The sequence below is a fragment of the Falco punctatus genome (assembly GCF_963210335.1).
Source record: "Falco punctatus genome assembly, chromosome: 10".
Lineage (NCBI taxonomy): Eukaryota > Metazoa > Chordata > Aves > Falconiformes > Falconidae > Falco > Falco punctatus.
In genome coordinates, this window is record NC_137590.1 from 5,482,067 (window position 1) to 5,506,496 (window position 24,430).

The 24,430-nt window shown below is 56.0% G+C and overlaps 1 protein-coding gene across 5 annotated transcripts in view; it reads left to right on the forward strand.

Annotated features, from left to right (window-relative positions):
• PLCG1 (phospholipase C gamma 1) overlaps positions 1-24,430 on the forward strand; it is a 48,906-nt gene that overhangs the window by 23,147 nt on the left and 1,329 nt on the right. For 3 of the 5 annotated variants that reach the window (XM_080405989.1, XM_080405991.1, XM_080405993.1), the window contains exons 3-30: positions 701-794; positions 1,325-1,372; positions 6,264-6,348; positions 7,192-7,275; positions 7,616-7,638; positions 8,835-8,907; positions 9,971-10,072; positions 10,834-10,952; positions 11,751-11,836; positions 12,167-12,287; positions 12,726-12,894; positions 13,301-13,423; positions 14,361-14,462; positions 14,695-14,882; positions 15,181-15,381; positions 15,847-15,966; positions 16,275-16,455; positions 16,794-16,871; positions 17,324-17,427; positions 17,668-17,764; positions 17,877-17,949; positions 18,792-18,949; positions 19,488-19,584; positions 20,036-20,260; positions 21,109-21,257; positions 23,149-23,263; positions 23,449-23,610; positions 23,941-24,029. In XM_080405989.1, coding sequence (XP_080262115.1) covers positions 701-794; positions 1,325-1,372; positions 6,264-6,348; positions 7,192-7,275; positions 7,616-7,638; positions 8,835-8,907; positions 9,971-10,072; positions 10,834-10,952; positions 11,751-11,836; positions 12,167-12,287; positions 12,726-12,894; positions 13,301-13,423; positions 14,361-14,462; positions 14,695-14,882; positions 15,181-15,381; positions 15,847-15,966; positions 16,275-16,455; positions 16,794-16,871; positions 17,324-17,427; positions 17,668-17,764; positions 17,877-17,949; positions 18,792-18,949; positions 19,488-19,584; positions 20,036-20,260; positions 21,109-21,257; positions 23,149-23,263; positions 23,449-23,610; positions 23,941-24,029 — 3,266 coding nt within the window. The remainder of the gene's footprint in view (positions 1-700; positions 795-1,324; positions 1,373-6,263; positions 6,349-7,191; positions 7,276-7,615; positions 7,639-8,834; positions 8,908-9,970; positions 10,073-10,833; positions 10,953-11,750; positions 11,837-12,166; positions 12,288-12,725; positions 12,895-13,300; positions 13,424-14,360; positions 14,463-14,694; positions 14,883-15,180; positions 15,382-15,846; positions 15,967-16,274; positions 16,456-16,793; positions 16,872-17,323; positions 17,428-17,667; positions 17,765-17,876; positions 17,950-18,791; positions 18,950-19,487; positions 19,585-20,035; positions 20,261-21,108; positions 21,258-23,148; positions 23,264-23,448; positions 23,611-23,940; positions 24,030-24,430) is intronic. The other 2 variants (XM_080405990.1, XM_080405992.1) reach the window with 1 other exon arrangement.

Sequence of the window (24,430 nt, forward strand, 5' to 3'; positions counted from 1 at the left end):
ACTTGGAGCAGCCATCCTTATGTTTTGCTACTGAAGGAGACGAGGTTTATGCTATTGAGTCTCCTCCTGTTCAGGTGGAGGACGGGCTGCAGCTCAGCTGATGGGCGATAATCTTTTTCTGCTAGCAGTGCGCAGGCTTGTAGACGGGCCCGTAGATGGGCGCTGATGGAGGCGGTGATGCTGTGATGGAGGCGGTGATGCTGTGATGGAGGCGGTGATGCTGTGATGGAGGCGGTGATGCTGATGCCTTAACCTCCATGGCAAATCTGCCTCTGGCTAGTGCTGCAGGGCACGGGGACAGGGACAGCCTCTGCCCTTAGAAGGGACGGAGCTGCTGTCAGGGAGGTTACAGAGGAGCTAGCACACCTTCCCAAAGCAGATGGTGGCCTGTCACCCAGGCCAGCCAGAGCATGACTGCTTGAGGGTGAAGATAACCCCCAGCTCTCGGGGACTGAAGGGAGGAGAGAGCGTGACGTGCAGGGGCAAGAGCTGCAGCCAGCCACATACATCCCACGGGAGAGGAGCAGGAGCCCGGCACAGAGAGGAGCCAGCCAGAGCATCTGCACAGCAGGGAGCTGTTATCAGAAAGGGGATGAAGGAAGGAACAGGGGATACAAGATGCTGAGGATAGTCCACAAGTTTGGGTTGGTCAGCAGCTTCTGCGTCCCTTCCTCCCATTTCTCCTGTGCACTTTCCACAGCCACTTCCGAGGATGAGGTCAACATGTGGATCAAGGGGCTGAACTGGCTGGTGGCAGACACTCTGAGGGCTGCCACTCCTCTGCAGATCGAAAGGTGAGGGAGTTGTCCTTGTTCTGCACTTCTTTGGGTTTGTTTTTTTCCCCTTTTCTGTCCTTTTTTTGACAGAAAAAGGTGAGCACAGTGACATCACCTCCTTCCCTCTCTGAGCAACGCTGACCTGGCCCTCCTGCCTCTGCGCTCGAGGCTCCATCACACGACCCGGTGCACAGCATCGTCTGTGGCCAGAGCTCCATCTCTTATGTGTGCAGGGAAAAGGAGCTTTATGACAAAGCAGATGTTCCTGTGTGTGTGCAGCCTGTATTATCTGTAGCAATTCAGTGCAGAGGCACGTAGAAGAGAAGACTTTTGGGGTTTTGTCTTAACTGTGGACCCATTTCCAGGCAGAGACAGTTTTAAAGGGGGCAGGTTGACCCTGGAAGGGGCGCAGAGTTCTTTGGTGGGAAGAAGGGCTGTGGGATTGGGTGGTGTGGTGCTGAGCATCTTCAGAGACGGCAGCAAACCGAACGGGCTTCTTGTCAAGGAGCTGGGGCAAAAGCGTGTGGTGTTTGTGCCTTTCCGTTTAGGTGGCTCCGTAAGCAGTTCTACTCGCTGGATCGCAACCGGGAAGACAGGTAAGAAGAGAGGAACCGCTCACTGGCACAGACGTGTGTGTTCTCAGAAGGGTTTGGTCCAGGGAGGTTTCCCTTTGACTTGAAACCTCAGCCTTCGCTTTGGACTTTTTGTTGGGTTCTTTAGGTTATTAATTTTCATTTTCAAGGAACTTTAAATCGAAGTCCCGGTACTTCCCTGGCTGATCTTTGCTGAATTAAAAAAGCATTTAACAATGGTCTTGTTTCCCTGACCTGTTTCCCAGCTGTTCAGACCCAGTAACACCTTGAGAGCCCATAGCTGTGAAACACCCTCACCCCCAGCTGGCATCACCCAAGGAAGGTGACACCAAAGAGCCAACAGGCAGCTCTGGCCACCCCACCAGGGCTGAACAGGGTTGTGTTTGCTGCTTTTCACCCTGTTTGTTTTATTCTCCTTTGCTGAGGTCCTTGAGGCCATGGATCATCCTGCTGCTTGGCTTTTAGGCAGATGGGCTGCAGCAGGGCCACTACTGCTGTGGTTCTTGGGTGGATACTTAGTGATGTCCTAGCAGGTGAAACGTCATGCTTGAACCCATCACAAGGAGGTAAGGGAGGGGAGTTGGGTCATGAGCCCTCATGAAGGGATGAGGGAAGGGACGTTTGCCTGTCGAGGAGGCAAGTTCCACCATGCTCTGTTTTGTGCCACTGCTGGACAGCCTGCTTTACCTGGCCGTATGCCGCTGCCAGTCTTCTCTTCCCGAGGTGCTGTTATCTGCCTCCTTTCACCCCTGGGACGTGCTTTTCCCCCATGATGTTAACTGAGCCCATTAACCGTTCTGCATTGATTTCCTCGTTAAAGTGCTCCCTTGGGGTAGGGGGATTCCTCCAGTCCCATCTGGAGAGGGCAGTGCCAGGGACATCACTTGCACATCAGCTCGTGCCCCCCCGGCTGCAGTGGTCCCGTCTGCCCCCTGTATGTGCCCGGTGCCCAGGCAGGGCTCGCTGCAGAGCACCAGGCAGGTCCCTGTGCTCCAGCGCATCCTCCGCTTGGTCCTCGCTGGTGACATTTGATCTCGCACTGCTATCGATTTCCACGTTTCACCCCGAGCCCTGGAGTCTTTCTCATCCTTGCAGCAAAGCTCCTGCCAAAAAACTTGACCTGCAAACCCGGCTGTCTGTGCCAGGGGGATGCTGCTGGGGAGTGATGGGTGACTGTGGTCGGACAGGTCAGTCCTGTAGATCGGCAGGCAAAAATCCCAGCTCCACACTTATCAGGAGAAGTGAGCAGGTCCCCTCATCCCACTTTGGTCCCCACTACCATGTCCCTCCCTCCCGGCTGCAGAGTGCTGCTCCATGACAGCCAGGACAGGCTGATGGCCCCACTGTCGGACTGCCAGGGGTTAAATGCAACCTGTCTGCATCTCAGAGCAGAGCCGGAGTGTGTCGCATGGGGGAAACCCCACTGCATTGGACATTTTGGCTTTTGCAATGATTTATATCGTGGTGTGGCGAGAGCACCGTTGGGTGCACAAGGATTTTGTGGAGGAGGGATAAATCCTAGCTAGCAGAAGCAGAAAGGGAAAGAGTGGTGCTTTTAATCTGTTGCAGATGCTACACACCTTTCAAATCCAGGCTTCGGTTTTATACGCAGTGTACTGGTTTTCAGTGGTGACAGAGCGAAGTATTTCGTAATTCAGCAATGGAGAGCACTGAGGCAGGTGCAGGGGTGACTGCGTGGGGCTTTTGGGTAATGAATGCATGAGAAATGGAAAAAATTGGTCCTTTTTTCTCACCTGGTTATACAGTAAAACTGATAAAATGGCATCCTGACAGGACGAAAGAAATCGCATGTATAGATTCGTCTGCCCGAGGCATGATCAGCAGAGCTGAAAGGCAGCCTGTTGCATCTCTCTTTTTGTTTTTCTTAATTTCATCTTTCTATTAGCATTTAGAATTAAGGTAACAAAATAGAGTATATTCCTTACCTGTCCATCAAGGGGAGAGGTTTCAGTGTAAACTGCTTAATTGGAAGAGCTGCTGCTCCAGCCCAGGCAGCAAAAGGAGCAAAACAGCAATAGAGGGGCAATGTGGGAAGACTGTGGGTCTCCCCATTTTACAAGCATCATGTGTTTTCTGCAAAGTAGGGGCAGAAGTTATGGGGCACATACATCTCTCAGATGAAATCTTTCCCCTTATGAGGCATTTCAGCGTTAACTTTGGTGTCGCTGGGCTCTTTGCTTTTACTTCTCAGTCTGGAAATGGGTTTGAAAAGAGAACAGTGAGTTGGGTTTTTTTGTTGCTTTGTGTTTTTTTTTTTTTTCAAACCACTTCTTTTGCAAATCATCCTTGGTCGTTTCCAGAACGGGCAGGTTTTTGGCAGCTGAAGAAATCATTCCTGGCATTCATGGACCCCGCACTCACCCTGCGCCCCAGCCTCCTGCACCAGAACCCTTTCCTTTCCGCCTTCTCCCGGCTGGGTGCCTGTGCGTACCTTCCAGCACGCCGGCAGATGTTGGCTGTTTTCACTGGCTGCTGGGCCTTCGGGTATTTGTTTTTCCAAGGGAGGTTAGGTGGAAAGAGGAGGATAACAGGATGTTGGGGTTTTTTTCCTAACTGCTGTGGGGGAGACTGTTTCACCTCTAGCTAGGAGAGCTGCCCGTTGCTGGGAGCCGTTACAGGCTGGAGGAGGGGGGAATGTTTTCATCCCCTGTGAGAGGGCTGGATCTGTCCTTTGGCCTGTTTGTCATGAAACCTTAAAAACCTTCCACAGAAGAAGTTATTCATTTGCTTTTTTACTTTCTAGTCTCAAAATACTACCAAGCTGTTTATCCAAGGTCACCAACACTTCATTAATAAAACACAGTAAATAAAATCCTTCCATGCCCCATCCTCCTACTGAAGCGGAGAGGGAAGTGTCGGTAACAGCTTTTACAGGGTTTGCTCTCGCTTCCTCTGATGCCATCACATCGGTGAGCAGTGCCATGGTGCCACACCTCCCTGTGAAGCAGTCCAGCATCACCAGAGCCAGGCGCTGGCTCCAGCGGGTCTCCAGCCTGCTGCCTGCTGCTGCAGCCCCTCCTGCCCTTTTCCCAAGAGCTTTTTTGTAGTCTCAGCCTCCCACCAAGGGGAGATTGCTGCTGGGCGGCCTGGATACTCTGGGTGTCCCATCAGGAGTCCCATGAGAGCTGTTGCATGCTGTGGTCCCTGGTGTGTGAGAGCATCTCTCGTGAGCCACCAATGTGCTGGCTCGTTCCCCCCCACATCACCTAATTTCCCTGTCACCCAGGACCCCGTAGCTGGGACCCCCCTGCCCTGGGGGCTGCACAGCACCCTGCTTGTGGCCATGGAGCTGGGTGTGTTGGAGGAGGGAAAGGGCAGGGTCCCCTCCCCAAAACGTTTGCCCTGAGCCCCCGGCATAACTCTTCTGCTGGGGGAGGTGGAGGTGCAGGGAGGAGATAACCAAAGCTGCTGCTTGTGCTGAGAGCGTGTCGCTGGCTCTGTAGCTCACACAGCCAGGAGGGGAGGGGGGGCTGGTGCCATTTGTCAGCTTTTTTTTTTTTCCTGTCCTGCCAACGAGTGGCAGGACGCTGCCTGTACAGTCTCGGCCGGGTGCTGGCCCTGGCCACCGCACGGGAGCTGGGCCAGGTCCTGCTCTGGCCGTGCGTGCGTCCCGGTCCCCTGTGGCTCCGAGCCCAGAAACAAGGGCTCTCTGTGTCCCACTGGTCTCTGCAGCGCCTGACACCAGCCAGTTTCTCCCTCTCCCTGGGGCTCTCTCCTCCTCCTGTGTGGTTTGAGATCACCCTGTTTTCAGGGAAGAGCCAAAAGAGACGCATCGCTGCAGGTGACAGTGTGCGCCTGGGTTAAAACCTCTGCGTGGGACATCTGCCCTGGCACGCTTATATTTGCACCCCAAAGCTGTAAGCTTCCAGGGTCAGCCCTGCCCTACGCTTTGTGGGACGGAGGAGCATCCTGGAGGGTCCTGGGCTCCCACGCACGCAGTGGGGGGCAAAAGCAGCATCTGTGATTGCTGGGGCGGACTCGGAGGACTTGCTTTTAAGGGAGGAGCTGCCAGAAAATGATTGCACGCAGACCTTTCAGCTTCTTACATGTTGCAGATGGGAGGCATCCACATTCTTCCTCGCTGCAGGGCTGTTGCCCCATGGGGGGACAACGCCAGAGCAGGCAGGGGCAGCCCAGGTCTGTCTCTGCCCACCTGGGGTCCTGCTCGGGGTTGGCACCGGAGCCCTCCTGGTCCAGGAACGGGCACGTTGGTGCAAATGGCCTCGGGGGGAGGACAGCCACGCCGGCTGCCCGTGCCAGTGGTGCGTGTGGCAGTGGCTGGGGGAGTGCAGCTGAGCACGACGTGGCAGTGCTGTGCCTGTGGCTAAACACTCAAAATGGCTTTTTTTCCTCTCTTTAGGATAAAATTAGCTGGGTCCAAACCACTTGCACAGCCTACCCTCCTCCAGCTCCTTCTGCAGGCCGGGGAGTGGGTTTTGGAAGGAATCTGGTCACCCAGCATCCATGTTGGGACACAGATCCTTGAAAAATGCTTCTTCCTGATTGTTCCTCTAAAGCAGCAGGTGCTGTGTGCCTGTTGTGGCATCGGCTCGAGTGGGCTGAGGGTGCTGGGGCTTGCCCTGCAGTGTTAGGAGCTTGCAGGAGTGGTGTCTGCAGTTCCCATTGGCATGCCAGCACCTCTCTCTGCTCCGCACGTGCAGCATGGATGCAGGGTTCAGTGGAAAACGTTCTTCTGTTCTGCCTTTCATCCCAATCCTGCATCCTTCGGGGGTCACACATCTGTCCTTGTGCATCACAGCTGATGCCCCTTTGGGCATGGCTGCTCCGTGCATGTGGTGTCCTGGTCCCAGGGTGAGAACCCTCCTTCCCAGACCTCCTGAGCGTGTTTCCCCTCTTTCCCCTGCCGAGCCAGGATCTCCGCCAAGGATCTGAAGAACATGCTGTCTCAGGTCAACTACCGGGTCCCCAACATGAGGTTCCTGCGGGAGAGACTCACGGTGAGTGTCTGATCCCTCTGCTCTCCCAGTTAGCACTGGGGACCCTTGGCAGTCTGTTGCCTGCCTGTGAACAAAACCCGGTGGTGGCTGAACTCCCACAGTACGTTTGCATATTGCAGAGGCTCCCAGCCTTTCCTGGGAGGGCCCCCACCCACGGCGGCGACTGAAGAGGTGCCAGCTCCTGCTGGGTGCTGCACCCTGCCCTGTTTGTGGCCAGCACGCTCTCTTCACCCCATCCTGCCTCCCCCACTCCCCACATTGCTCCTGTCTCCTGTCACGGGCTTTGTGCTGGTGGGGTAGAGTGCAGGAGGACAGGCAGTGAGGTCAGGTCCTGCAACCCACTGCCCCTGAGGGATGGGTGGCTGGCTCTGCCAGCATCCCTGCAGACCCCTGAATGAAGGGTCGTCCCGTGATGACCAGCCATTTCCACCAGCACTGGGCTCCCCGACCAAAGAGCTGTGTCCAGAGGAGAGCGTGCACTTCAGGTCTTGCAGTTTCCAGACACTTTAGATGCTCTGCAACAAAAATCTAAAATAATCCTTTCGTAGCTATTCAAGTAAGCGGTAATGCTTTTATCAGTGCTGAGATGCCTTTATGCGGGTAGGCTTGGGGAGTCGCCTAACTCGGTTTAGGATGTGCCTGTGTCCTGGGCACTGCAGGGTCCCTCTGGCCCCAGCAGAGATGTGCTAGCGGTAGGAGGCAAAGTCTGGCCAGGTTCTGGTCTTTTCCTCCTGCTTTTTAACCCAGGAATCCTGGTGAGAGGAGATACTCCTTGGGCCATGCAGAGTTGCTTGTGGCCCCTGTAAAACCTCAGGTGTTTTGTTTGTTTTTTTTTTTCCCCAGGACGTGGAGCAGAGGAACGGGGATATCACATACGGGCAGTTTGCACAGCTGTACCGCAGCCTGATGTTCAGCGCCCAGAAAATGGTAAGAGCTGAATTCTCCAGGGCTGGGAAGGGGAGGGAGAGACTGTATTTGTTACTGGGCATTCCCTCTTAATTGCCTTTTTAACCCTGCTGCCCTCAGCTAATAGCTTTTGTCTCCTACCTCTGGGCCACGGATGATGTGGAATAAAGAATTTATTGCTTTAAGCTGGTTAGCACGGGCTGCTGGGGATGGGGGGGCGGTGGGTGAGCAATGGCTGTAAGGAAAGCTGAGCTGCCCTGCGCTGGTTTGCTGCCCCCACTACCTTCTCGATCAATTTGTGTTTTCATGTATGGTGGTGAGATTGAGTGCAAACCTAATGCTTGTGCTTACTCTTTTGCAGATGGATGTCCCGTTCCTAGAAAGGTGGATAATACTCTGTATTTGCTGGGGAGGGGGCTGTTTTCTTTTGCTTCGTAAAATGCTTTGGTGCCTGCAGCAGCGTGTTGGGGATGAGGCATGCTGTGTACCTCTTGCCACCGTGCTGCTTGTGTTTTTGCATTTGAATAAGCATCTTTGCTGTAGACACTCAGCTTGGGTCTGTATGGGCTCTCTTCCTCCCAGACATCCCACTGAGATCCAGCTCAGGTCAGCCGCCTCCAGAAGCAGTCGGTTGGTTTATGTGAATGAGTCAGACCTTGAGCCATCTCCCAGAGGTGGTCCTCGTGGCTGGGGCTGGTTGGCCACAGCACCAGGGGCTGTGCAGGCTGTGCGCAGTGCATTCCCCTCTGGCTGCTCTCCGGGCAGTGCCGGTGGTACCACGGCCAGCTGAGCCCTTCCCTGCCCTGTGCGCATCTCAGCCTTGATAAGAAGAGTTTGAATTTAGATATGGAAGCTGAAGAGTGTTAACTTGTCCAGATAATTCCCCATGGTTTCCTCTCTTTTTTTTCCTATAACCATAGAAAAGAGTTGGCAGGAACCTCAGCAGACCAGCTGGTTCATCCCTCTGCCCCGGGCAGCCAGTGCTGCCCGGTCCATTTCTGGTTTTTTTTGGTGTTAGTCCCCAGCATAGCCCTCGGCTATCCATTATGGCTTGGTACGTTCACAGACAAGTCTTTTTGATATAATCCTCTACAAACTTCCCTCCTTCATTCCCTGCCTTGCTTCCTTGAGTCCATGTCCTCTGGATACCTATAGGTCTGTCCTGTCTACAATCACCCCTGGACTGCCCTCCCCCTAGTAAGTTCTTTTCACTTTTGTACAAGACAGACCCTCTGTGATATTTTTTTTTTTTGCACAAGTCAGTCCCTCTGATGATTTTTGCTGCCATTCACCAGAGTTTCATGTTATCGTGCCCTTGGCAGTGTGAATCCTGGATGGCTCCTGGAGCAGTCCCTGGCTCTGAGATGTGGATGTATAATCTCAGCTGCTGTGTGTTTGCTGTCCTGCCCTCCTCAGCTCTCTCTGCTCATCCCACTCTGCTCTCACAGCGCTGTTTGCTCGGGGCACATCTTGCTTGCACGTGCCATGGTGGTTGTGGATGGCATCTCACATGATGCTGGTAACAGCTGGTGGTAATGTGCTGCATGAGTGACCAAAGCTTCTCTCTCTCTGCTTGTCAGGGGTGGAGAAAGGTCTGAGCACTTCAGGGTGTCGCTGATGGAGTTGCAGAAGTTCTTGGTGGAGTACCAGAGGGTGAGCTCAACGCAGACCCAGAGGAGGGGTGAAGGGGGTAGGCACTGGTGTCGGTAGGGATCCAGTACTCCAAGGGTAGCCTGGCTGTGGAGCTGGGATGATTCGGTCGTAAGGTGCTCTGCCTGGCACGGCCACAACCTGAGCGCATCCTTCCTGGAGCAGGAGGTAATGCAGGGGGAGCACTGGTGAGGGTAAACCTGGCCTGAGCTGGGTACCCTGGTCAGAAAAGGGACCAAGAGCAGAGGGTCTGAGAGGAGCAGAGGTCCCAGGAGGGAGGAACTGGTCCGTGGAGACTTACCCAGTCCCTGTGACATTGGCTGGTTCCTGAAGGTTTGCAGCAGCCGAAGCATCATGGTCTGTCCTGTCTACTTGGGAGGTCTCAGCAGCTCCTGAGGAGCATCCGATTGATTCGATTGCTGACTTTTCCCTTTAAAAGCGACCTCAGGTCATTCACCAAGCACAGCATGCATGCTTGGACATGCACACAGGCGCAAGCAGTGCATTTGTGGGCAGCGCAGACCCTTAAATTTGACTCTTGCCAGGCTCCCATCTCTTTGCTGGTCTCTTCTCCAAGAGGATGGGGGTGGCTGGCGAAAACACTGCCCTGCCTCATGTGAGAGCAGGGGCCTCCTGCTTTGCACCATCCTCCCCGTCCCCCGCCCCTGTCATCCCCTCTGCCACCTCCCTGCCCATGGTCTGCAGCGAGCAGAGTTAACCAGCAAGGAGATGCAGCTGTTTTGATGGCCAAATGAAAGACACCCAGGGAGAGAGAGGAGCAAAAGGAGTTGGCTTCTGCTGCTGGAGGAGGAGGGATGGCAGATGTGTGCAAAGGAGAGAAAAATGCATAGCGTTGAGAAAATGAAGACCACTTAGAAACAGGGCAGATTTCTGCAGTTACTTGCTATCCGGCATTTGTGCTGACAGTTGAATTCCTGGCAGAGACGGTTTTGCATTAAAAACTGCCTCCTTAATTGTTAAAGCTTCTAGCTGGATGAGTAGTGCGTGGTTTTGAATAGCACTTTCTGAATTTTTGTATTTTTTTTTTTCTCTCTTGGGTTTGCAGGAGCTCTGGGCTGAAGATGCCCTTCAGGTACAGGAATTCATGTTCAACTTTCTGAGAGACCCTTTGAGGGAGATTGACGAGCCTTATTTCACTCTGGATGAAGTAAGACACCTTGAATGCTAGTGTGTGTGGAGTGGGGTGGAGAGGGTGTGATATCCTGGGTGTGATGAGTGATGGCTCTGCTGTCTGTGTCTTCGCTACAGGGTGGTGATGCTTAGGGGATTGCAGCTCCTGCAAGCTGCGGTGCTGTATGAGGTGAATGCGGTGGGTCACCACGTTGCACAAGAAGGGTGCGAGGGGTTGGCAAAAGGAAAGGCTTAGGGGCTCTCCCCGTGCTGAATGTGTGCAGCTGGGAGTGCTCATCGAGCAGGTCGTTTGGAGGAGGAAAGGGGCTGCATTTGGCTTAATGCCCCTTTGGGGCATGTGAGGGTCTTCTCAAAGCAAGAAGAGCTGAAAACAAAAGAATAAAAACAACCAGAGATGACCATGTCACTGGCTCTCTGGACCGACTCCCACGCAAAGGTTCCTTGACCCACATGGCTTTAGTGAGCTATTGCCTGTCATGTGAGCCACAAAATAAAATGCAGAGCAATTAATTAATCTGCAGCTGGGTCAAAGGATTTGTACGTAGGTATTTGGCGCAGCTCAGATGATAGGTGGCAATGCCTAAGCTGTGGTTACTCAAGTGTGCTGGGTCAGGTAGCTTGTGTGCTGTCTTGGTTGCCTCTGGTCGGTCTGCGCTGAGCTTAGAAAATAGCCGCATGCTCGGAGGCTGCTGGTGTGGAGGGTGAGTCGTGTGTGAAGCTAAACTACAGCACCAGCTCCTCGGCACTATTAACACGCTTCTGTTTCTTCCTGAGCAGTTTCTCACCTTCCTGTTTTCCAAAGAGAACAGCGTCTGGAACTCACAACTGGACATGGTGTGTCTGGAGAACATGAACAACCCCCTCTCGCATTACTGGATCTCCTCCTCACACAACACGTAAGGATTAGGGGATGGCTCTCTCCACACCTCTGCTCCCGGTGTCCTCTTCCCCTCTGCCAGGGTGGGATTCTCCTGATTTTGCCCAATCCCAGTGATGGGTCAAGTAGACTTTTCCAAACCAGGGTCAGTCTCATCAGAGACCTTCCTCTTGGTGCCCCGATCCTCCCTCCATTGTTTAACCATCAATGTTTTGCTCAGACATTGTCAGCACCACGCATCTGCACAGACTGATTTCTTACCATTAGCAATGTCACCTTCCACAGCCTCTTTGGACAAATGTGATAAAAATCTGGCAGGCTGAAACTGGCCATTTTCCTTCTGTGCTGCTAGGATAATCTTGCAGGAGCTGCTCGCTTTGCAGACAGGCTCTGTCTGTGCTGCCTGCTCATGGGCTGCAGTCGCAGCATCTTAGCCCAGGTGTACAGGATGGAGAGCCCAGGCCAGCTGGGCAGCCTGGGGGGCAGGCAGCGAGCTCCCCCCTGCCTGCAAGAGCTGCTCTAACCCTGCTCTCAGGCTGCTTCTGCCCGGTACAGGGGCTTTTCCCTGGCACTGACGCTGCCATCGCTCTGTGAGGCTTACCTCAAGAGCTAGCAGAAAGGCTGGACCCCAGAGCCGAGCTTGCAGCCCCCTGCAGTAGGGGCAGAGTTGAACCCCCCGCTGGGGGAAGGTGGCAGGTCTGGAGGAACGTCGCTGCTGCCACCCCTTACATGGCGGAGGCAGGGCTGCCGTGTCCCGGCGGGCACCCGCAGCTGCCGTGAGCGCGTTGCCTTGCTGATGTGTTCTCTCACGTGAAAGGTACCTGACAGGGGACCAGTTCTCGAGCGAGTCCTCGCTGGAGGCGTACGCCCGCTGTTTGCGCATGGGATGCCGGTGTATCGAGTGTGAGTACCCGGGGCCAGCCCTTCTGTCCCCATCGTCGTGATCGCTTGTGGTGGGTGGGGAAGGCTTCGTGGGGAAGGCAGGGTGGAAGGTTGGTGTGCCAGTGGCAGCATTGTCACCATGATGTGCCGAAAGGCCTGTGGCTGGTTCCTTTGTGGGGCTGGGGGGTATGTGCCTGAGCTTTTGCTTCCACAGAAAGATCTGGACTCTCATCTCCCTCCTTATTGGGATCCAGTGTGGTTCCCAGCAGCGCTTACTTCGGTCCATCTCATGTCCATGTCCTGCCTGTATTCCAGCCCTTGAGCTAAGTGTCTGCCATGGGTCTCTTTCAGTGGATTGCTGGGACGGTCCCGATGGGATGCCAGTCATCTACCATGGACACACCTTAACCACCAAGATCAAGTTCTCTGACGTCTTGGTCACTATCAAGGAGCATGCCTTTGTCACCTCTGAGTGAGTACAGCAGGGACCTGGACTTCAGCTAGCAGAGCTGCCAGGGAAGCGGAGAGAGGGTAGAGCCAACACTGTAGCAAGGTGAAGCCCACCTTTATCTGGAGGTCCAGCACAAGACCACATGCCCGGGATTCGGTGGGAAGAAAGTGTGCCGTTGCACCTCCCACCCAAAGGGAGATTTCTCCCAGAAAAAAGTTGTGGGAGGGAAAGCTTCTGGTAAACTCCAGTACTTTGCCAGTCCTCCCCTCTGTGCATTGCGCGCAGCGGTGGGAACACCTTGCTGTAGGGTGGTTGCACGGAATGCTCAGGACAGCACAGATCACTGTTGATGCACGCTGCTCTTTGAGGGCACAGAGGTTAGGTTTTTGAAATGGAATTTGGAAGGCATTAGTTCCATCTAGATGCCATGCTGGTTCTGAGGGCTTTTTCTCCTCCCAGTTTCCCTGTCATTCTGTCCATTGAGGACCACTGCAGCATTGCTCAGCAGAGAAACATGGCTCAGAATTTCAAGAAGGTCTTTGGGGACATGCTCTTGACCAAGCCAGTAGATATTTCTGCTGACGGCCTTCCCTCTCCAAACCAGCTCAAGAGGAAGATCCTTATCAAGGTGAACTCCCTTCCCCAGCAAGGCTCCTAATTGGAGAGGGTGGGAGCAGATGGGGTGAGGGTGGGCACCCAGGGCAGCCCCTTACCTCTGGATGGGATCGGTTGGAAGTGGAGACCTGGTGCTAAAACAAATTGGAGACAAAGAGCTCTCTTGCTTCAGAGGAGCTGCTGGGAAATGAGCTCAGCATCCTGAGTTCTGCCTTTCTGGAGAGCTTGGGGGAGGTTGGTATTTCTGCTGCTGGAATCACCTCTGGGAACAAAGGGTGGGACTTCAGAGCCATTTGGTGATCTCTGTCACATGGGTCCTTTTAGTCTGGAGGGACCCACTGCAGCAGACTTGGAGTCTGAGAGTTGTTCACTAGGAAATCCATGCTGCTTTTCCGTGCCTGACCACTCTCGCCCCACAGCACAAGAAGCTGGCAGAGGGCAGTGCTTACGAGGAGCTACCCACGTCTGTCATGTATTCAGAGAATGACATCAGCAACTCCATCAAGAACGGGATCCTCTACCTGGAAGACCCCATCAATCACGTATGTCTCTGCTGCTGTCACCCTGGCCCCGCTCTGTGGGCTCCATAAATGACACGGTAACTCTGCAAGGCACTGCGTGGTGCTGGAAGGGCTGTGGTGCAAACGATCTGAGAGGCCGTTGATCTATCCTGTTTCTCAGGAGACTTTGGAGGCTGGGGGAGTTTTTATGCTGGCTATCTCCTGTGCTCTTCCCTAGGCATCTCCTGTTGGCCCTTGTTAGAGGCAGAAGGCTGAGCTAGAGGGAGCTCTGGGCTGATGCGCTGCAGCTGCTCTTGTGTAATCCGTATAGCCTGTTATCTGTTGCTGCAGTAAGTTCTAGCGATGGCCTGCGTTTCTAGACCTGCCTGCCTCCTACCAAGTGCCTACACACCTAACACACCTAAATGAGCATTCTGCTTTCTAAAGCGCCGAGCATTCGTTTTAGTGTGTCTCTTTACTTATATGCAGTCCACCTCTTCAGCTGCTTTGCTTTGCTGAGGATCTGTCAGGCAAAGTCATGTGCAAACAAAACAGGTTTTTGGAAAATAGGGAAGTGCAATGGTAAAAATGCATAACCTTCCCTGATATCCTCATCTCTGATAGCCCCCGTGCTGAATCCATGCAGAGTGTTTTCTTTTTGCATTGATTTGCTCTTCATTTGGTCATCTCCTTTTAACACATGCTGGGATGTTTGCAGTGTGATCTGCAGTCACTTTGTGTGTAAGAGCTACCACGTGCTGGGGTTTTTGCTACTGATAAATCATGCTTTGGATCTGGGGGATGTCTTGGAAGCTCCTGCGACTCCACAGAAATCAGTGTCGCTGGTGACTGTCCTTTGCAAACCTGATCACCCCTCACTGCTTGTGCTGATCAGGAAGAGATGAACCCATGGATGGGTGGTGGGCCAGCTCGGTGGATCCGCAGGGGGTCTCTTTGCCCAGAGTTTGTTTCCTTCCAGGAGTGGAACCCACATTACTTTGTCCTGACCAGCAGCAAGATCTATTACTCTGGGGAGACAACCAGTGACCAAGGAAATGAGGATGAGGAAGAGCAAAAGGAGGTGAGGGCTCCCTTGCGTGATGGTGAGTTGTGCCCCTGTGGAGAGGACTTGACTGCCCAAGGGCCTGAGCATCTCCACTGCCAGCTGACTTCAGGGGGAGATCCCGTGGCGGGAAGGGTGGGAGCTGCTTCAGAAACCCCCTGGTCCTGGTTGGAAGACCCCAAGCAGGGCAGACTCCGGCACCACGAGCCTGCCATCAGTAAGCCAAGACGGTGGCTTTTCCCCCTGCCAGGTGAGCAACAGCACCGAGCTTCACTCCACGGAGAAGTGGTTTCACGGCAAGCTGGGAGCGGGACGCGACGGGCGGCACATCGCGGAGCGGCTGCTGACGGAGTACTGCATCGAGACGGGGGCCCCCGACGGCTCCTTCCTCGTCAGAGAGAGCGAGACCTTTGTTGGAGACTACACCCTCTCCTTCTGGTGAGGGCCACAGGCACCAGCCTGCTGCTCTGTGTCGCTTCTGGGGTAGTTTCATCTTGACGCTGTTTTAGTGGTGGGGTCCCATTCCCCGGTGGCCTGCAAGCAGGTTTCTTCCCCTCTTCTGTGGCCCAGCATCATGTCAACTCGCTGTCCCAGTGCAGAAGGGTCGGGTCCCTTGGGATCCTTGCGCAGTGGGTCTCCTGTGGAACAGGAATGCTGTGTCCAGGCTGGAACTGTGCCCGCGGCAGGTGCATGATCTCCATGGATTACCCTGCTTTACCCCCTCCCTCTTCTGCAGGCGCAACGGGAAGGTACAGCACTGCCGGATCCACTCGCGGCAGGATGCCGGCAGCCCCAAGTTCTTCCTGACCGACAACCTGGTGTTCGACAGCCTGTACGACCTCATCACCCACTACCAGGAGGTGCCGCTGAGGTGCAACGAATTTGAGATGAGGCTGACAGAGCCCGTGCCACAGACCAATGCTCATGAGAGCAAAGAGTGAGTGTGTGTTTTGGAGGTGGTGGGTCATGTCCGCTGGGCAGATAGGACCTCATGGGGAGCCCTCCCAGATCTCTCCTCGGTCATTCCCTCCTTTTTGAGGCTCTCTGGTTGCCACTTGCTCCCTGCCGAGCTCTCTGTGTCACAGCAGCCACACGGGCCAGCTTCGTTGTCCATGGAGCTGGTTGTTGTGGAAGTTTGGTGCAAAGCCGGGAAGTACCGGGCTCGGTTGGGATGCCCTCGCCCACGTTGTGCATCACCACATGGCTCTGTTCCTGCCTGCCCCAGAAAGGAGAAGACAGCCCTGTTGCAGTGTTCCGTATACGATGATCTGGGCTCCCTGGCCTCCTTTCGAGGAGTCAGGCAGCTTGTAGGGGCTGGAGGAGAAGCCATGTGGCATGGCAGCGGTGTGGGGTGAGCTGGAGCTGTGGAGACCTGTGCATGGTGACATGTCTTTCCTGAAAGGTGGTACCACGCCAACCTCACCCGGGCCCAAGCCGAGCACATGCTGATGAGGGTGCCACGCGACGGAGCCTTCCTGGTGCGCAAGAGGAGCGAGCCCAGCTCCTACGCCATCTCCTTCAGGTGTGTCCTGGGGAGAAGGGTGATGGGTGCGGGGGGTGGAACTGGGATGCTGCAGTGTGTGGGAGAGCAGGAGAGGGGCTGCGAGCCTGACACCAGGCTTCCCAGAGCTCTTCTCACTGCTAGATGGCCCTGGATAAATCCTGTAGCCCCTTGAGAGCCTTTTAGACCCTGATCTTCCATCTTCTGATGGGAGATGGCTGTGCTCAGCAGCCAGCCCCAGGGCACCTTTTGCTTGGGTGTCTTTATTTTGGCAGAAACCTTCTCTTGCCAGGTGCCAAGTGGCTTCTCTCTTTCTTTCCACCTGCCAGGGCAGAAGGGAAGATCAAACACTGCCGAGTGCAGCAGGAGGGCCAGACTGTGCTGCTTGGCAACTCCGAGTTTGAGAGTCTTGTGGACTTGATCAGCTACTATGAAAAGCACCCACTGTACCGCAAGATGAAGCTGAGGTACCCCATCAATGAGGAGACGCTGGAGAAGATAGGGACAGCGGTGAGTGTGGGTGGCTGTTGGAAGAGCTAAGCCAAGGGGTGATGGACAGGTCCATTTTGAGCTGGTGCCTTGAAGGGGTGGTGTGTGAGCCATCCCTGTGCTTCCCAGTCCACACCTCTTGGGGCTTCATGCCCTGTTGGAAACACTGGGTTGAGTGAAATCTGTTGCTGCTCCCCTGACCCAGGTCAGCAGGGAGTATGGGCTTGAGCATGTTTGCTGTGTGCGGCATCACTTTTGGTCTTGTGCCTTCCCTGGGGCGTTCTCCCTACCCCCCCAAGGTAGGGGGCCTGTTCTCCTTCAGAGCCACTGCTGTAACTGCTGGCCCTTTGCTTCCGCAGGAGCCGGACTACGGAGCCCTTTACGAGGGACGCCACCCCGGGTTCTACGTGGAAGCCAACCCCATGCCCACCTTCAAGGTATGCTCACTGCTTGGCATGAAACAGCCTGCAGGGCCTGAGGGTTTAGCAAGTGTCTCTGGTTTCCAAGAGCTGTATTATTTTGCGCACCTTTCCAGCCTGTGAAGGGGAGCCCTGCCCTAGGCTGAGCCTGCAGGTTCCCAGCCTGGGCTGCCTCTTGTTTGCTCCAAAGCAAACCCATCGGTGGCTCCGACGCAAAGGGAAGTGCCCGTGCAGGGCCATACCACGCTTGTGACTTCTGGTTTGGCATGAACGTGTGCCTTGATTTGTTCTGCGAGGGTCACTAGGGTCTGGCAGCCTCTGGCAGCAGGGTTGGATGCTGCCTGCACATGACATGCCTCACAGCCCCTGCAGCAAACCCGTCTGCAGTGGGAGCTGATCTCTCATCCCACGGGCTGGCTGTCCATGTGTCCATCTGCTCCCCGGCCTCACGGGACCCCTCCTCATTGCAGTGCGCAGTCAAAGCCCTGTTCGATTACAAGGCACAGCGGGAGGACGAGCTCACCTTCACCAAAAACGCCATCATCCAGAATGTGGAGAAACAGGAAGGAGGCTGGTGAGTTGGTCCTGAGCCTCTTTTTTTCCCTCGGGGACACAGTCAAACCTTGGTGTTACCATCCACACAGAGGTGTCTCCCCTCTAGGGGTGGCTCTGTCTGGGGATTGCCCACAAGCGGCACAGCCCCACGAGCCCTAAAAGCAGATGATGGAGGAGCTGCCTGTCCCCCGTGACCCCCAGCCAGGATGCTCTGGGATCCCACGGTGGGTGCTGACACTGCCCCTTCCCTCTCTTCCAGGTGGAGAGGAGATTATGGTGGCAAGAAGCAGCTGTGGTTCCCTTCCAACTACGTAGAGGAAATTACTGGTCCCAGTAGCCTGGAGCCAGAGCGGGAGGTGAGCTTATGCCTGAGCAGAGCAGGGAGGGGTGGTGGGGGGGAGTGCATGTGAGCAGCCCCTGGGCCTGGCTGCACTGCCCAGGACCGTCCTGCCTGTGCTTCGTTCCCAGCAGCATCTGGATGAGAACAGCCCCCTGGGAGACCTGCTCGGAGGTGTCCTGGATGTGCCCTCCTGCCAGATCGGTGAGTGCCAGCGAGGGGTGGAGAACAGGGAGGGTCTTACAGCCCTGTTGCGTAATGTCTGTGGATCTCCTGGGCCAAAGGGCTTCGGTCTCCATCTATCTCTAGGCACCCCTGTGCCTGCTGCAAGCGAACACCAGTCCATGTGTGTGCTTGCCGTGTGGTGACACACTCCGCTGCTGCTCCCGGCACGGAGGGTGCCTTGGGATTTGGGGCTCAGGCATGTCCTGGCAGCCTGAGTGCAGCCGAGGAGCACTGGGAGTCCTGCCAAGAAGCCACTCCAACACGCCTGGAACCTGCTCTCGGGGGCAGCTGCCCCACGGGCAAGGGAGCTCAGACCAATTTTGTAGGCTCCTTCTTTTCTGTAAGGATTTGTACTCCCTTGCATACGTGTGGTCCAGCCTCTGTGCCGGGCTGCCGCAGGCTCTGGGGCTCCTGGGTGCTGGCTGAGCTGGGTCTGCAGCTCCCTGCCGTCCCTCAGCTCCTTGGAGCCCAGAGGTCGTTGTGCTCCAGGTGGCTGTTCCCACCTGGGCACTTCAGGGCACAGAGTGAAGGAAGATGCAGGCGTGGGAGGAAGATGCAGGAATGGGAGGAAGAAGGTATTACAAAGGCCCCGTGAGGCTTCTCAGCCCACTGGGGTACACTCTGCATCTTCACCTGTTGCTTCTTGGGCTCCATCTGTGGCCTCCAATGACCAGAAATGGGAACATCTCCTAGCTGAAGAGTTCCAGGGCATCTCTGAAAGTCCCTCCATGTCTGTCCTCTCCCTTCCTCCCTCTGTGGTGTGAAGGACTTGGCTCAGCATCTGCTTGTGACCTTGCCCTCTGCTCCCTCTCCCCATGCAGCCATCCGCCCCGAGGGGAAGAACAACCGCCTCTTCGTCTTCTCCATTAGCATGGCCTCGGTGTCACGCTTGTCCCTTGATGTGGCAGCTGATACACAAGAGGACTTGCTGGACTGGGTGAAGAAGATCCGGGAGGCAGCCCAGACAGCTGATGCACGGGTGAGTCTGGAGAGCCCTTGGCAGGGGAGACATCTCCTTGCCAAGTCCTGGATTTTCCAGGAGTCGAGGAGCAGGTGGAGGCTGGTGGGAGGGTGGCAAGGTAGCAGCCTGCAATGAGTGGCAGAGCAGTTACAAAGATGATAAAGCCAGAGTGATCTTTGACAACATAGCAAGGGGTGGTGGCCACGCATTGTGGCTTTGAGAGTTTTGGGCTGGACGTCTGGGAAGACTGGTCCGTTGGGAGGGTGTTTCAGCCTCAGGAGGTGGGGGAATCTCCATCCATGGAGGGTGACCAGGCTCAGCTACAAGGCCACAGCCGCCCTGCGCTGATACCGGTGCCAGTCCTGCTCCAGATGGGAGGTGGGACCCACCAAGGGCCCTTCCCATGGGTGCTGTCGTGGTGTCCCACCGTGCAGACCCAGCAGACCTGCTAGTGGTTCCCACAGCATGGGCAGGAGCGGCCACTCCAGGTGAGCTGGGTTATCCAGCGCCGCTGCTCCCACCTGGCCGTGACACCTCATTCTCCCTCTGTTGGCAGCTCTCTGAAGGGAAGATGATGGAGAGGAGGAAGAAGATTGCCCTGGAGCTTTCGGAGCTGGTGGTCTATTGCCGACCGGTGCCCTTTGATGAAGAGAGTGAGCATCTGCTGGTCTGGTGGCCACCACAGGCAGTCACCATGGCATTACAGACCCTGCGGTGTGCCCCGAGGTGCTGCTTTGGCTAGATCTCAGCAGAGGGCAGATGTCCAAAGCAAGCTGGAACCAGCTTACGTCAGAGCTCTGGAAATGTCCTTCTCCAGAGGGTGGAAGTTCCCTTCCTCATCCCTCTGTTGCTGGGATCTGTTACCCTCCAGAGCAGCTGCTGAGGGGAGTGGGGCTGGAGACCGTCAAGCCCGATCACTGAGAGTGGTTTTGATGCTTTCAGCTGTCAGTGTTGGGCACCCAGCAAACACCTGCTGGGGCAGAGCAGGTTCTGCACTGCCTGATGGCATTTGAGCCAAGGGCGGAGAGGATGGTGTTAGTGGGGTGGTTGAAGCGTCTGGAAAGGGAATGTGCTCCTGGCTTACACTGTGCTGTCTCCTCCCAGAGATCGGCACAGAGAGGGCCTGTTACCGAGATATGTCCTCCTTCCCCGAGACCAAGGCGGAAAAGTATGTCAACAAGATCAAAGGCAAGAAGTTCCTGCAATACAACCGCCTGCAGCTCTCCCGCATCTACCCCAAGGGCCAGCGCCTCGACTCCTCCAACTACGACCCCCTGCCCATGTGGATCTGCGGCAGCCAGCTGGTAGCACTCAACTTCCAGACCCCAGGTGCGGGCAGCAGGCGGGGAGGGTGGGCAGGCTCCTGGGGTACCCTGCTCCTCCTCCGAGCCACCAGCCTGCACGCCTGCTGGCTTGGTCCCAGTAAACAGAGGGTCTGGGAGGGACTCTGGGTCTGGGAGGGGCTCTGCAGGGAGCAAGACCCAGTGTTCAGGTCCGGGCTGCAGGGGAAATGTGCTGCAGAGGGCTGGGTTGGCCAAGGGAGCTAGGCTGAGCCAGGAGGTTGTGGTGCCAGGAGGACAAGATGAAATGAAGAGGAAGCAGGGAGTTCCCCTGAGGACCCTGGTGACTGGCAGGGCAGCAGAGTGGTACCAAAGGGGGACAGTGCAGCCCCAGCCTTGGGACACCAGCTGGTTGCAAGGTCTGAGTCAAGCTCGCTGCTCTGCTCACCAGCTTCCAGTCCTGCTCCTGCCAGGCTTTCCCCTTTCCCTGGCCCTTGCCAAACCCTGCTGTGAGCCTGTTCAGCTCACCAACCCACCAGAAAACTACCTGCCTCTTTTTTTCTCCCGCTTTTCCATTCCTTTTGTGAACTCGAGCATCTCGCAGGGTGGTTTGGCAAATGCCAGAGCCAGCACAAGGAAAGCTGAAAGGAGAGGGAGGAAAAGAAGGAGGTGACCTGTGGTGCACCGGGTAGTTGGGCAGATCGTGCATGAGAAAGTCACCCCATGGCCCCAGCACGTGCACAGGCTGCAGTGAGGCCATGGTGCATGAGGCATTGCCAAGGGATGGGCCAGCTCCCCTTGCAGAGGGCTTCCCGTGAGGCACCAATAATCCAGGTGATCTGGCTCGTGGAAGGGGCACAGGGTCTCCTCCCTCCATCTCCTGCCTGTGCTTTCCAGACAAGCCCATGCAGATGAACCAGGCCTTGTTCATGTCCAGCGGCCAGTGTGGGTACGTCTTGCAGCCAGCCAACATGCGGGATGACATCTTTGACCCCTTCGACAAGAGCACGCTGCGGGGTGTTGAGCCGCTCTCCATCTCCATTGAGGTCAGTACCTCCTCCCAGCGTGGGAGGAAGACAGGGTCGTATCCAGGCGGTTATACCAAGCTGGGGGTGATAGAATGTTTTTTCCACGTTCCTGGCCTCTGTCTGCAGCTGCTTCTCACCAAAGCCCTCAGCCCCTGGCTGGGATCGCAGGCTCGGAGACCCCTTGCCGAAGTGGGGTACCCGAGGGATGCTGCTGAGGGAAGCGCTGCCAGCCTCCCCGGCTGCCTGCAGAGCAGGAGCAGGAGCACCCCTGGGTGCTTCCCCCAGGACCCCTCCTGCCCAGGGGCCTGTGCCAGCAGGTGGCATCCCTGAGCCGCGGAGGTGGCATCCCTGTCCCCAAAGCTTGGCTGGGACTGCCCGCACGATGGCTCCCAACGGGATAACACAAGAGCTGTGCCTTGTCCCCTCCTTGTCACTCAGTTGCTCTGGTCTCGATGTTTCCATGCCGCCTTGCTCATGGCCCCTCTCGGGAAGAAGCTCAAGGTCAGAGCGGACTTTTCGGCCTGGTCTGCGTTGCACTGTTGGTGATGATGATAAGAGAGTGTGTGTGTGCTGGTAGGGGGTAGTGGAGGATGGACTGTGGATGCTCGTTGAATCTTTTTGTTCCCAGATGGTGGGACTGGGGCTGGACCATGCCTGTGTCAGCTCACAGAGCTGCACAGCAGAGGCTCTGCAGGGGTACAGGACAGCTCGCCAGGCAAAGCCCCTGGAGGGATGGGAAGGCTGTGACTGTGCCAAACCAGATGGCCCTCGTGTTCGGACCAGCGGCTGTCCCACTAGCCTGTACAGGCATCCCTGGTGGTCTCGGAGCTGCGCTGAGGGTCAGCAGTCTCCTTTGCAAGTCTTTTCAGCTCAAGCAGACCTTGGGGAGGAGGCAGAGGAGATCCTGCCTGTGGGCGCTCACAGGTTTCCAACAGCACACCCAAACTGCTCCTCTGAGGCCACCTCTGTTTTGGCATGATCCCACCTAAGAGAGCCACAGACCTTTTCAGTGAGGACGCCCCATCGTGTCCCATCTGCACCATTGACTCTGGATCCACTGTCTCCCTAAAAATCCCTGGCACCGTTTCCCTGCACTGCCTGTTTCCCAAAGTCTTCCTGCATCTCGAGATGCAGCTGCAACCACCAGGTGTCAAGAGTCCCTGTGCCACAGCCTGTCACTGTCTCCTTTAAGAGACAGGCTCAGCCTTTTGTCCTCTGGCAAAACTGCCCGATGTCCCCACCAAAGCCAACTTTCACGGATGGAGAAGCCGTCCCGAGCCCAGCATGACTCAAAGCACATGATCCAGCATTGGCAGCGTGTCCTTCCCCTGCAACAGCAGCGTGCCGACAGCATGCTGGAGTGACATATGGCCACTGGCAAGAGGGAGCTGGGATTTCTTTCTCCTGCAAGGAAGCAGGTTGTCATTTGAGTGGAGCACAGACTGTGCTATGAACAGGAGGCAGAGCAGCAGCAGAGCTGCTCCTTTTCGTCAAGCCAAGGCAGGAGGGCCAAGAAGTTTCGGCAGAGAAGGAGGTGTCCAGCATAGCTCTCCAGGCAGGGGGAGGCGGCTCAGCTTGGCAGCCCAGTTCCAGCTTGGCAGGCTGGGGGATGGATGCGGTGGTCCCAGGGCTGGCTGTACAGGCGGCAGACAGGCACCTGGGGCAGTTCAGCTGCCTTTTTTTATGGCTTACAAGTCAAACTGGTGATCAGTAACACCGTAGCAGCTTCCAGGGGTGGGAGCTGGTTTTCTCTGAGAGGCAGGCTGTGCTGGGCTGCCTGTCAGCATCTCTTCTCTCTCCAATCAGCAGAGCTGGGCTGATTTATTTGGAAAGAAAATGTCTCGGTATGCAAACACAATTTTTTCCTTTGCTTCCATCTCTTACCAAGTCTCTCCTGCTCTCTGCCCAGGTCCTGGGAGCCCGGCATCTTCCCAAAAATGGAAGGGGAATTGTTTGTCCATTTGTGGAGGTGGAGGTGTCTGGCGCCGAGTACGACAACGCCAAGCAGAAAACAGAGATCGTGGGTGAGTGGGTTAGCGAAGGGAAGGGAGAGGGGTGTACCACCACTCCTGCCCGCAGCGTGAGCCGCGGAGCCTGTGCTGGGCTGGGGGCTGCCGTGCTGTCCATCTGCTCAGCATCAGCCGAGGCGGGCGGCAGGGGCACGGGGCTCGGGGGGGGCTGCCTATTGACAGCGGTGTTTTGTGACTAGCCGACAACGGCCTGAACCCTCTCTGGACGCCGAAGCAGTTCCACTTTCAGGTCAGCAACCCCGACTTTGCCTTCCTCCGCTTTGTGGTGTACGAGGAGGACATGTTCAGCGATGAGAACTTCCTGGCTCAGGCCACCTTCCTGGTGAAAGGCTTGAAGACGGGTAAAGCACTTGGGGAAGCCAGGAGGGGGTGTCATGGTGGTCCTCACCAGTTTGCTAATTGCATCATTAGCCTGGGAGCCACAGAGTTTCACAGGAGGATGCTGTCAGTCCCCAGGCTGGCTCAGTCCCTCCTGTCCCCATGACAGGTCACAGCCCCAACCAGGTAAAGGAAGGAAGAAGCCATTCCTAACACCCCTTGGGGCCAACTGCCACTTGAGGGGAGCTGGGGGAGGGGAGGGCGGTTGGAGAAGACCCCCTTGAGTTCTGTGCCAGGGGACCAACACGTCCGTGCCTGTGCTACAAGTGATGCCGGTGCTGTCTCTGCCACAGGTTTCCGAGCTGTACCCCTGAAGAACAACTACAGCGAGAACCTGGAGTTGGCTTCCCTGCTCGTCAAGATAGACATTTTCCCTAGCAAGGTATGGTGGGTCACGCACGAGAAGGTGACGCTGCTGCAGGGCTGAGGAGCAAAGGCAGCGAGCCCTGCTGGGTGCTGCCCCGTTCGGAGCAGCGATGCTCAGCGTTGCCTGGCGGAGTTTCCAGTGCTGCTCTGTAGTGATGCACAGAGGGTTGGGTGGGATGGCAAGCGCTGGCTTTGCCTCCTGCAGCGAGTCAGGGCGTTTCAGGCAGGGTCCTGCCTGGGCTGCATTTGACCTGCTGGGAAATCCCTGCAGCAAAAGCTAAAGGAGGCAGATTTGCTCCATTCTAGTCCCTGTCTGCGCTCTGAGGAAGTTACAGCTCAGTATCACGGAGCCTGGCTGGCCTGGGGCTGTCTGCGTTGGCATAAGCAGAGGGCAGGGCTCCTTCAGAGGCAGATGTT